General features: G+C 42.6%; 1 protein-coding gene across 3 annotated transcripts in view; it reads right to left on the bottom strand.

Annotated features, from left to right (window-relative positions):
• The window catches only part of LOC102573852 (desmocollin-1), a 50,658-nt gene that overhangs the window by 26,814 nt on the left and 11,835 nt on the right, over positions 1–12,009 (bottom strand). For all 3 annotated transcript variants that reach the window (XM_006258393.4, XM_014606833.3, XM_014606832.3), the window contains exons 6-7: positions 8,891–9,035; positions 603–775 (exon numbers count right to left, since the gene is read on the bottom strand). In XM_006258393.4, coding sequence (XP_006258455.3) covers positions 603–775; positions 8,891–9,035 — 318 coding nt within the window. The remainder of the gene's footprint in view (positions 1–602; positions 776–8,890; positions 9,036–12,009) is intronic.

Raw genomic sequence — 12,009 nt, 5'->3', positions numbered from 1 at the left:
GGACTGTTGGACCTCTTTTCATTTTGTTATACCTTTCCTTAACTCTTTTTTGGTTCCATTATCAGCAGCATTATCAGTAACTCCACATATATAAAAGGCTAAGTCAGTGGAGGAGAAACTAGTTAGAAATTGCTAATAGTTGTCAAGTTTTATTTAGGCCTGCATCAAGCCATATACACCAAAGCTAGATTTTAAAAAGAAACTAACAGAATATTATGCATTTTATTTACAATACAGTCTGCTTTAACTTAGTCCTTTTCTCGTCCCTAGAACTTGACTCTATCGCCTTTTCTTGTTTCTACACTGTAACTACATCTCCCTCCCATTTCTATTTCTTAGTGTCACTATCTTTGAAAAGGCAGTGACAAAGTATTTCAGAAATTTCAATTTCACCTTCTTGCTCCACTCTTGCATGATTTCAGGAAAACAGAAGCAGTTCCCCTGAATCCTATTGTCTTTTCCCAAGCTTTGGAAAATTCGGGTCTCTCAATTTTAGACCATATATTGTGCCTCTACCTTCATTAGCCATGCATATTTCTCTCTATATAATCTTCTCATCCTATTTGAAGCAAAACAAACATTATATTTTAGATAAAAATTACCTCTCTGTCTGGTGCTGGTGAAATTAAAGTAATTGCACCTGTCTCGCTGTGTATACCAAATGCGGAGCATGTTCCAGGCCTTTGTATGTTGGGCACAATTCGGTATCTCAATCTGGTGTGCAGAGTAAAAGGTTCATCTAAGTCTTTTGCAATCACTGTTCCAACTAATGTCCCTACATACACAAGACATCAATTTTTCACTTTCGGCATTCATTAAAAAAAAACGACAACAAACAGTTTCAGATGACTGGATATGCATTTTTATACTCACAAGCATTGCTTCTCTGCAAAGAAACTATAAATGCAAATTATGAGTATTATTGAAAAAAGTGTAACATTTTCTATTTCTGAGCTTTTCAGTGTTGTGGTCTATTGTTTTTTAATGGCAGCTATCAGATGGGTTAATAAATGCAAGATAGGTAAATGAGTCTTCAAAAGAAATAGAAAAGCTCAGATCTCAGTTAATATATTGATTGTGATTTCTAATTGGGCTATTCATACCTAAATGACTGAAAAGCTTGAAAATGGATCAAATTATTTCTTTGGTGTCATGATGCAATGTATCAAACTATTAAATTCTGGTGCTGACTCCATATTCCGTAATTACCCCAAACACCCCCATAATTCAGCTCAACACAGCCTCTCTGCTATTGCTGCCTCTACATGATGCCAGTGCTGGCACCAAAAGAAAGCAGTCCTTTTACCACTGGTACCCCACTACAGTATAAGGCTCTCTCCTCCCCTCCCTGGATCAGTGATAAGCTGCTGCCCACTGATCACCGACAGGCTCCCCTGGATGTGGGAGAAGCAAAGTAAGAGCCCCTCTTGCTGCCTGGCTGGAAAGCGAGCCTTGGGGGATGTGTTACTGTCATAGTGCTTTATTTTTGTAGTGCTACCAAGTGCCTTAGCACTTTGTAATGCTACAACTGTCCATAGCCTAGCTACAATTCTTTTCCCATTAAAGACAATGTGAAGTGATAATGCTGTCTCCAGCGTGCATAAAGACATACTCCAAGTGCAGGATCCCTATGTTGCCTAAAAAAGACAAAATCATGCTCAAGAGAACACCGTAGCAGTCGCTAAGGATACATTTTTGTCTTTTCCAAAAAGGAAGTATCACTAGATGTAATGATATTAGACTGATATTAGAGTGATTTGTTTTGCTTCTCTTTTTAAGATGTGGGATGACAACTCTTGGTAAAAAAGAAACTTTTCTGAAATATATGGTCATAGAGATGTTAGTTACCTGTGGTAGTCTGAAGTCAGGTAGAAAGCAGGTTAGATTAGCACCTTACACAGACTAAGCAAAGTAGATATATAGCACAGGCTGTTGTGAGCTGCAGCTTGCTTCTTCAGATGCTATGAAAGGGCATGTAGAAAGCAGAGTTTAAGAAGGAGAGGAAACTAGAATACAAAAGACAAGGGAGGGGGAGGGAAGGAGGGGGACAGTTCTAGGAGAGCCAAGCAAACGAGTCATATGAACAAAAGTATTCCAGGTAATGGGATAAAAATCCATTGTCTCCGTTTAAACCATACTTAATGCAATCCAGTCTGTGGATGACTTCTTATTCCACAGTTTCCAGTTCAAATACTCAAATACTTTTTTTTAAAGTTTGCTGTCTGAGAACAGCCACCCTTCATATATAAAAGCCACTTACAAGAAAGAGATTTCTGCATCCATCCATGGAGCCTATCACAAACTTCACTCCTTAAAGAAGAAGGAGGAAGCAAAATTTTCCAAGCTTTCAAGCTCCAACAGCAACCCTACAATCCAATGTAATATCATCCTATCCAACCACACTCAGGCCAGTTAAGGTGACTGTACTATCCCGTGGTTTTTCTGCCCTACTTCACAAATCAATACAGTGTAGCTGTATAGAGACCTTGAGACACTTCTCTGCCACCTAAGACTGAGGGAATATTTCCATGACAAGGAGCCGTGCAACAAACAACCTGACACAGAACCGAGGCAAACACAGCACAAGAAGGACAGCTCCTGGATTCTACCCGAGAGCCACAGCCCCACTCCGGACCTGTATATAAACTGCTTCCACCTCTGTGTCTACTCTGAGATTGTGAAGAAAAATGTTGTTTGTGTTACAACCTCAGTCCTGCAAAACAGAGAGCCATTCTCAGCCTTAAAAACAACCTGGATATAATCATACAACTGGGTGATAAGGAGGGCGTCTCTGTTGTCCTGGACAAAACAGAGTGCATACAGTACATAACCAACAAAGAACCCCATGGCACAATATCAGAAGGAACTGGATAAATTCTTACAGGATCTACCTTGGAAAACATAGGAAAGGATTGCTTCTTCCACCTCCCAGAAGCCCATGCCAGGCAACTTTTATTTTATTACCCAAGATCTACAAACCTAGGAACCCAGGATACCGTTCTGTCTCTGACACTGGCACCATCACAGAGGGAGTTTCTGGCTACATGGACTCTATCCTATTTTCATATGACACCAGAGCTTCCAGTTATTTTAAAAGACTTCACAAATTTCTTTTAAAAACTGGCCTCCATTGACAAGCTTTCAGCTAACACCGTATTAGCTACCAGGGATGTCACATCTCTGTGAACGAACAACCCTGATGAAGACAAAATTACAAGCCATAAAGAACATTCTCCCCAACAAGAAAATTACTTGTTTCCATTACACTCTCCAACTTTGTCCTCACATGCAACTATTTCAGGTTTGGGGATTCCCTATACCTACAAACAAATGGCACTGCCATGGGTACACACATCCCCCCTCCCCCCCACACACAATATACCAACATATTTATGACAGACCTTAAAGTACACTTCCTACATAGCTGCCATTTTATCCCCATGATCTACCTAAGGTATATTGATGGAATTCTTCATTGTATGAATATACGAGAAGGAACTTCTTGAGAAATTTTACCAGGACTTGAACAACTTCTAAACTAACTCTGGAATATTCAACCAGTTCATTTCTTAGATGCTACCACGCTGTATTGGAAACCAACCGACTGCCACAGCTACCTTCACATCACCAGCTTTCACCCTAAGGCACAACACTCAGTCTATTGTCTACAGCCCAGCTCTATGTTACACCCATATCTCCTCTGACAGGGTTGCACACCTTAAGGATCTGGAGCAAGGATTCTTATAATTAGAATACAACCCCAAAACTGTAGCTACTAAACCAAAAAAGCCAGGCTCAGACCCCACTATGACCTGCTACAATATCAACCCTGGGACAAAGACAACAGAGTCCCTCTGACTGTCACCTACAGCCCCCTGACTTGAATACCTGAGACATACAGTTAAAGAACCCCAACCCCTCCTGGAAAAGGATGACTGTCTCAAAGTAGTTATGGGGGACAAAACAGTCCTGGTTTATAGGCAACCCTCCAATCTCAAACAACCTAACACCCAGTCTCACTGAGATACCAGGCCTTACAAAAGACCCAAATGCCGTGTGCACCCCAACACCAATAGAGACCACATCATCACTGGATCCAATAGCATGGATTATAACATCCAAGGCCCATTCGTTTGCAACTCCATCAATGTCACATACACCAGGGGTACTCAACCCCTTGCCCGCAGGCCAGATCCAGCCCCCAGCGCCAGGTCATCTGGCCAGTGGGGCTACCCACAGAGAGATAAGGCATGCAGGGTGGCATGGGGTCCAGTCCCCACATGGGCCCTAGGGCCTTGATCCTGGCACATGGGGCAGGCAGAGGGGGGCCAAAACATTGAGCACTGCTGATTATTCATCATCACCTGTTTACACTGCCCTTCTGTTGTCTGCACTGGACAGATGGGCCAATCCCTACACAACAGAATGAACACCGCTCTGGCATCAACTGCAGGAAGAGGCACAAGCTTGTGGCAGGACACTAACCTCCTTGGACAGTCCATTGCTGACCTGAGAGTGGCTGTTCTCAGACAGCAAACTTTTAAAAACCATTTTGAATGGGCAATTGTGGAACAAGGAATCATCCACAGACTGGACTGCAGTAAGTATGGTTTAAACAGAGATCCCATTGTCTGGATTAGTTTTGGTGACTTCTTTGTTCCTATATTTACTACCTGTTTGCTTCTCTCTCCCAGCACTGTCCCCCTCCCTGCCTCCTCTCTCTGCCCTCTCTTATCTTGGGGAGCCCAAGAAGGGTGGCTGTGCTGGGAGCCCAAGAAGGGTGGCTGTGCCTGAAGGAAACGATCCTTCGGGCACAAAGCAAGACGATCCCCGAGCGAGGCAAAAAAGGGAAAGGGGCCAGAAGGCTTCCATGGCTGACCAGAGAAATCCAGGGCAGCCTAAGGGCCAAAAGGGGAGCACATAAAAAGTAGAAACAGGGTGAGATCACTAAAGATAAATATACCTCCTCTGCTCGTGCTTGTAGGGAGGCAGTTAGGTGGGCCAAAGCTACCACGGAGCTGAGGATGGCAACCCAAGTAAAAGACAACAAGAAATTGTTTTTTAGATATATTGGAAGTAAAAGGAAGGCCCAGGGAGGAATAGGACCACTGCTAAATCAGCAGAAACAATTGGTGACAGATAGGGGGGACAAGGCTGAACTCCTCAACGAGTTCTTTGCCTCAGTGTTCCTAAGTGAGGGGCACGACAAGTCTCTCACTGGGGTTGTAGAGAGGCAGCAGCAAGGCGCCAGACTTCCATACGTAGATCCTGAGGTGGTGCAGAGTCATTTGGAAGAACTGGATGCCTTTAAATCGGCAGGCCCGGATGGGCTCCATCCGAGGGTGCTGAAGGCACTGGCCGACATCATTGCAGAGCCACTGGCAGGAATATTCGAACGCTCGTGGCGCACGGGCCAAGTCCCAGAGGACTGGAAAAGGGCTAACGTGGTCCCCATTTTCAAAAAGGGGAGGAAGGAGGACCCGGGCAACTATAGGCCAGTCAGTCTCACCTCCATCCTTGGTAGTCTTTGAAAAAATTATCAAGGCTCACATTTGTGAGAGCCCGGCAGGGCAGATTATGCTGAGGGGAAACCAGCACGGGTTTGTGGCGGGCAGATTGTGCCTGACCAACCTAGTCTCTTTCTATGACCAGGTTACGAAACGCCTGGACACAGGAGGAGGGGTGGATGTCGTATACTTAGACTTCAGGAAGGCCTTCGATACGGTATCCCACCCCATACTGGTGAACAAGTTAAGAGGCTGTGACGTGGATGACTGCACAGTCCGGTGGGTGGCGAATTGGCTAGAGGGTCGCACCCAAAGAGTCGAGGTAGATGGGTTGGTCTCAACCTGGAAGGGTGTGGGCAGTGGGGTCCCGCAGGGCTCGGTCCTTGGACCGATACTCTTTAATGTCTTCATCAGCGACTTGGACAAGGGAGTCAAATGTACTCTGTCCAAGTTTGCAGATGACACAAAGCTATGGGGAGAAGTGGACACGCCGGAGGGCAGGGAACAGCTGCAGGCAGACCTGGACAGGTTGGACAAGTGGGCAGAAAACAACAGGATGCAGTTCAACAAGGAGAAATGCAAAGTGCTGCACCTAGGGAGGAAAAATGTCCAGCACACCTACAGCCTAGGGAATGACCTGCTGGGTGGCACAGAGGTGGAAAGGGATCTTGGAGTCCTAGTGGACTCCAAGATGAACATAAGCCGGCAGTGTGATGAAGCCATCAGAAAAGCCAATGGCACTTTATCGTGCATCAGCAGATGCATGACGAATAGGTCCAAGGAGGTGATACTTCCCCTCTATAGGGCACTGGTCAGACCGCAGTTGGAGTACTGCGTGCAATTCTGGGCGCCACACTTCAAAAAGGATGCGGATAACCTGGAGAGGGTCCAGAGAAGGGCAACTCGTATGGTCAAGGGCCTGCAGACCAAGCCCTACGAGGAGAGACTAGAGAAACTGGACCTTTTCAGCCTCCGCAAGAGAAGGTTGAGAGGCGACCTTGTGGCTGCCTTTAAGTTCATCACGGGGGCACAGAAGGGAATTGGTGAGTATTTATTCACCAAGGCGCCCCCGGGGGTTACAAGAAACAATGGCCACAAGCTAGCAGAGAGCAGATTTAGATTGGACATTAGGAAGAACTTCTTCACAGTTCAAGTGGCCAAGGTCTGGAACGGGCTCCCAAGGGAGGTGGTGCTCTCCCCTACCCTGGGGGTCTTCAAGAGGAGGTTAGATGAGTATCTAGCTGGGGTCATCTAGACCCAGCACTCTTTCCTGCCTATGCAGGGGGTCGGACTCGATGATCTATTGAGGTCCCTTCCGACCCTAACATCTATGAATCTATGAATCTTTTGTATTCTAATTTCTCTTTCATTCTTAAACTCTGCTTTCTGAATGTCCTTTCATAGCATCTGAGAAAGTGAACTTCAGCTCATAAAAGTTTATGCTATACATATCTACCTACTTTCGTTAGTATATTAGGTGCCAATCTACCCTGCCTTCTGTATATGGTCATATTCAACGGTATGGCTATCAGAACTTTAACTCAATTCATTTTCTCATAATGCTATTTGTAACGCCAATCATAAAACTGAGTTATTGAAAATTTACTTGGAAACCATAGTTGTGTTGATTAAAATGTTTCACAGGAATATGTCAGTATAAGAAAAACGGTGAAATAAAGGTGTCACTCTCTAATTTTATTTTTGAGGAGGCTGAAAAGAAATTCTTCCACTTGTTATATTTAACATTGATGAAATAACTCTGAATCCCAATTTTTCAGAACTTTGTTTCATGGGAAACTGACATTTTGTTATCATATGAAACAAAAGCAAAGTTCAAAACAATAAAGTAGTAGAAAAACAGTACCCCTCCTTGACTACTTTCAAATCAGTAACAGATGCTATGCTGGACTACCCTATAGTTAGAAGAATATAGTCAACAGTCACATCCCCTTTTCATCAACAAAAAAGTTTTTGTTTCATTATAAAATTTAATTTCTAGTGTCTCCATTTAATATATGAAAATAAATAATCAATTAAGAAGAAATAGAGATGTGACACCTTCATGCCAGATTTATTGAGCAGGGCTTTGATTCTACAACTGTATTTAGTTGCTTTAAGTAAAACATGGTCCTGCCATATTATTTTATCACAACTTGCTCACGAAGCTCTAAGTATACAGAAGTGTTTGCAGAATTGGATGTGTTGTTCAATAAATCAAAGGAAAGTATCTGCAAGTTCCATTTCCCCATACGATTTAGAGCTGTTGAAAACTTACTGACTTATGGCTGTCAAAGTAAACCACCACTGTAAATCCCAAACTATGACAATGGAATAAGTAAAAAAAAGGTTTTTTGCAACTGTTACATTTGGTTTGTTGAGGTATCTCTCATACCTGGTTTGAGTCTTCATGTATTATGGTCAAAATGGCTCCCACGTACAAATAGTATATATGGCCATTTGTACACACTATGGGGGTTTACTTCAGTTTAATTATCCCTAAATTAAAGTGGTGGGTTTTTAAACACCACTTCAATTTAAGGCAAAGTAAACCCGTGTAGCGTGTACACAAGGGTCAGGCCTGATCCTTACCTGCCTCTCTGGTGGTGGGAAGGGGAAGGGAGGGCTAGCTGCCAGCGGGCCAAGCGGTCTCTGAGTGTGGGAGGAGGTATAAGGAGTGGGGGTTGGTGCTTCCCTCCACAACAACGGCAGCACCTCCCAGGCAGCACCTGCCTGCAGGCACCTGACCCGAGTGGTCCCAGGGGGCACCGCAGCCATGGAAGGAAGCACCAGGCCCCCACGCAGCTCAGACAGGCAGGCTCCAGGAAGAGGACAAACAAAAAACAAAAACAAAAAAAATCAGACTCCATTGTTTTGTTTTGTTTTTAACTCCTTCAGTAGACCCTGCCTGCATGGGCTGCCACCGGGCTGCCTGCAGAACCCCTGAGCTGCACAAGGCCTGGTGCATCATCCACAGCTGTAAGCTAGCAAACTACAACACCTTGGACATATTTTATTTTGCTGCATCTCAAAGTAATTTAATGTGCCATGTGTAAACAGCTGCATTATTAAAGTGGTGCAAAAGGCCAATTTTGTGTCATGTACAAATGGCCTTTAGTGCTACACTGAAGTTTTAGTACTGCGTATTTCTAAAGGCCCACTGATTTAACTGTATACAATGTGCACGACTCCATGGATAACTATTTAGCATACATGCACAGATAAAAATAATGGATACAAACTGATGATATGCATATAGTCTAACTAGAAGCCCTTTGAAAATTTAGCCAACACATGTTTAAAAAAATTCTTTCATAATTCTTCCTGAATACACATATTCAAAACAGTAAGTCACTGAAGTGCTGATTTTTTAAAGTTTTACTTACCAGGCTTCGAATTCTCTGGAACACAAAACTCAAAAGGATCATTTACAAAGTATGGGGGATTGTCATTATCATCCTCTATCACGATTGTATGCACAAGTGGTACCTCTGGTGAATACCCATCTGCTGTGGTTGCATAGCATATTATCTATAAGACAGAAAAAAATGAACTGCTAGATATGCTAGTGCAGGCTGGAGTATTCCATCTTCAGCCCAGTAGATAACAAAGAATAACACCAAATAATCTCTGCAAAATACAGTGCCAAACATAGCATTTTCAGAAACAAATAATTTGTTAGGAGTTCTGAATATCTTTCATTATTTGCAATAAATGTCTTGCAGCTAACTGCATGCAATAATCTTTCATTACTCAATATGGAGGACAAACCTGAATGCTCAAGTAACTGACTATCTTTTTCCTCTTGTTACCAATCATTTCTGCTTCAAGACAGCATGCCAGAACTTAGTTCCAGTAAGAAATGCGTCTTCAAATCATATGTGATAGAAATTACTGTTGTTATGAGTTCTTGATTGACATGCTGCAGTTAACTGTTTCCCATCCCTTACTAAACAGTTGGTATTATTTCCACACCTCCAAAGGAAACATTTCCATTTCATCAATCTGAATATAATGAGTAAGAATTTATGTTTTGACCCACTATCAGTCATTAAAAAAGTTAGGAAACCCAAACCATTTACTAACTCATTTTGGAACCAGGTCTTTTACTGTTTATAGAGCAACTTGTGGAATACCAGCCTTTTTCCACAGGAAGATCAGTCACAGATAGAAGAACAAATAATTGCAGAATGTTTTTCACCTTTACTGAAAGGTACCTTCCCTCTGCCTCTAAGCATGATGGCAAGTTTTTGTAGACTTCTAGTGCTGCTTAATGTTTGTCTCTAGATGAAAGCAATGGCTGCCTGTAAACATGCTGAGGGGATGGAGGGGGGCATTTTTAATTAGAGTGGTTCCTGTACAGCCGCTCTAGTTAAAACAGCTCACTGTCATGTATTAAGCCCCCGCACTTTTAAAAATGGCTGCAGGAAGTTTTGGCTAAAGCTTATTTGATGAGGTTTAGCTAAAGCACCCCTACAACCAATTTTTCAAATGCAGGGGCTTAATACATCTGGCAGTGAAGTGATGCTGAAGCATTCTAATTAGAACGCAGAACAGACTCAATTAATCAAGTCTGCTCAGACACATTCTAATTAGAACATGAATGAGCTTGTGTATAGGTAGCCAGAGACCCATCCGAAGCTGGTTTGCCTGCGAGTTTCAGGGGCGGATGTTCCTGGCAGTTCTACAAATCTCTGCCAGTGGGATCCCTGTACAAGCCCACAAGTTCATTTCCTGATACACCCTACTCCTCATCATCTGAAGAAACATTAGCTGGCATCTGTGTGCCAGATAAAACGATGGTAGGGGTTCTAACCTCTGTCACAGCAGCACTAGTGCTCAAAAGAAAAGAACTAAGGTTTGATATAACTTGCTTGAGTTGTTCTTTTTCTCCAAAAAGACAATAGGGGCACATCCAGATGAGCACAGACAGGCATTTCCCCAGGGACAATAGCAGCACTGCTACTACTTGTCCCTGGGGACTGTGCTGGGTGGGGTAAGGGAGGCTGGGGCCAGCAACTATGCTAGCCCCAGCAGCCTTACCTAGGGTTTCAAGGTCCTCAGGGAGCTGCAGCCATGGCAGTTCTGCATCAGGAAGCCTGGCTAACAGCCACAGCTTGGTTCCAGCCACCCAGGCTCCAGTTTTGGGTAGCACACACTGCCACAATGTGCGCCAGCCCACTTTTTTTTTGGTGTGGGTGTTTTGATCCCAGGATCTCCTGGGGTCAAAAATAACCCCTGTGCTAGAAGGTAGCAGCACAGGGAATGCTTGTATGTGTGGTATGTGGCACTGCAAATACCACATACCACACATCCATGCTTATCTAGATGCACCCCAGAACTCAACATTTAGTTTCAGTAGTGTACAGAGTGATACCCAAACATAAGGTGAGAGATTCTTGTACTCTTCTGTTTATATGTGACTGAGGCAGGAGGTGGAAAAGAAATTATAGTTGGCACTTGAACACGTGTCCATTTTCTTTTCTGTTAAGGCATTAGTCTAGCAAATCAAATCCCAAAGTAGAAATGGAGGGAGCAAATTCACTGGGAAACAAGTTGGGAGGAGTGGGGGAAGCAGGGTAGAGTCACATCTGATTAATTTGTTACTGGAATAATCAAGCATAATTCATCATTAGAGTTTATTTCTTGATGCCCTGAATTTCTGTCAGAGTCCTATGATTTGAACACAAAACACTTCAGTTAATTTATAACTGGTTAAAGCATAATTTATCCTTTCTATATGTACCTTCTAAATTGCAATGGAATTTGCTCCTGATAGTTCACTGGCTTAAAAATTACCAACCTGTTGGTTTCCCAGAATGTCCTGCATCTTGGGAATATGTTGCAGATTTGAGTAAACCTCTCTTTTGAGTAGTCACACTAAGTTATACAGTGCATCATTGACTGCTTAAGGCTCAATATTAACAGCAATAACAATGAGCTATTCTTATAGCAATTACTCTGAATTTTTGTAGTAAGTTATACATTAAATGTTTATCAGACAAATCTCAGAGTGTACAATTTGTACTTGGAATTTTGTAATATATATAATTTTTAAATTATACATGTAAAAATGTTCTTTACTATGTTTTATTATAGGGTACAAAATGCATCTCACAAAGTAGAAATTACTAATAATTAGTCACTTGGGGAAAATTAGTTATCATTACTAGTCCCCTTGGAGTGACAAATCAATCAGATTTTACTATAGAATTAATGTCTAATACAATATTGCAAAATCTTAGCTCCCTAATGAAAAAACAGTATTTTCCAATAGTATAGGAAAATAAAAGAATACTAGCACTTCCTTTTAGAAACAAATCAGTTTTCTTCTACTACCTGCCTTTCCTCAGCTTCAGCCAGCAGAGAGAGAAATGAATCCAGCTAACAAATATTAAAGCTAAATAGCACAAGAAAGTATTGCTCAATTAATGCAGAAGTCTTGGTTATCTTTGACTTCAGCATAATTTGCATTTTATGTGGTCTTTTTCAATTCAGTCCCCAG

The sequence above is a fragment of the Alligator mississippiensis genome, chromosome 3, assembly GCF_030867095.1.
Source record: "Alligator mississippiensis isolate rAllMis1 chromosome 3, rAllMis1, whole genome shotgun sequence".
Taxonomy (NCBI): Eukaryota; Metazoa; Chordata; order Crocodylia; family Alligatoridae; genus Alligator; species Alligator mississippiensis.
The sequence above is the reverse complement of the archived record's forward strand: the minus strand, read 5'-3'. Positions and strand labels throughout refer to the sequence as shown.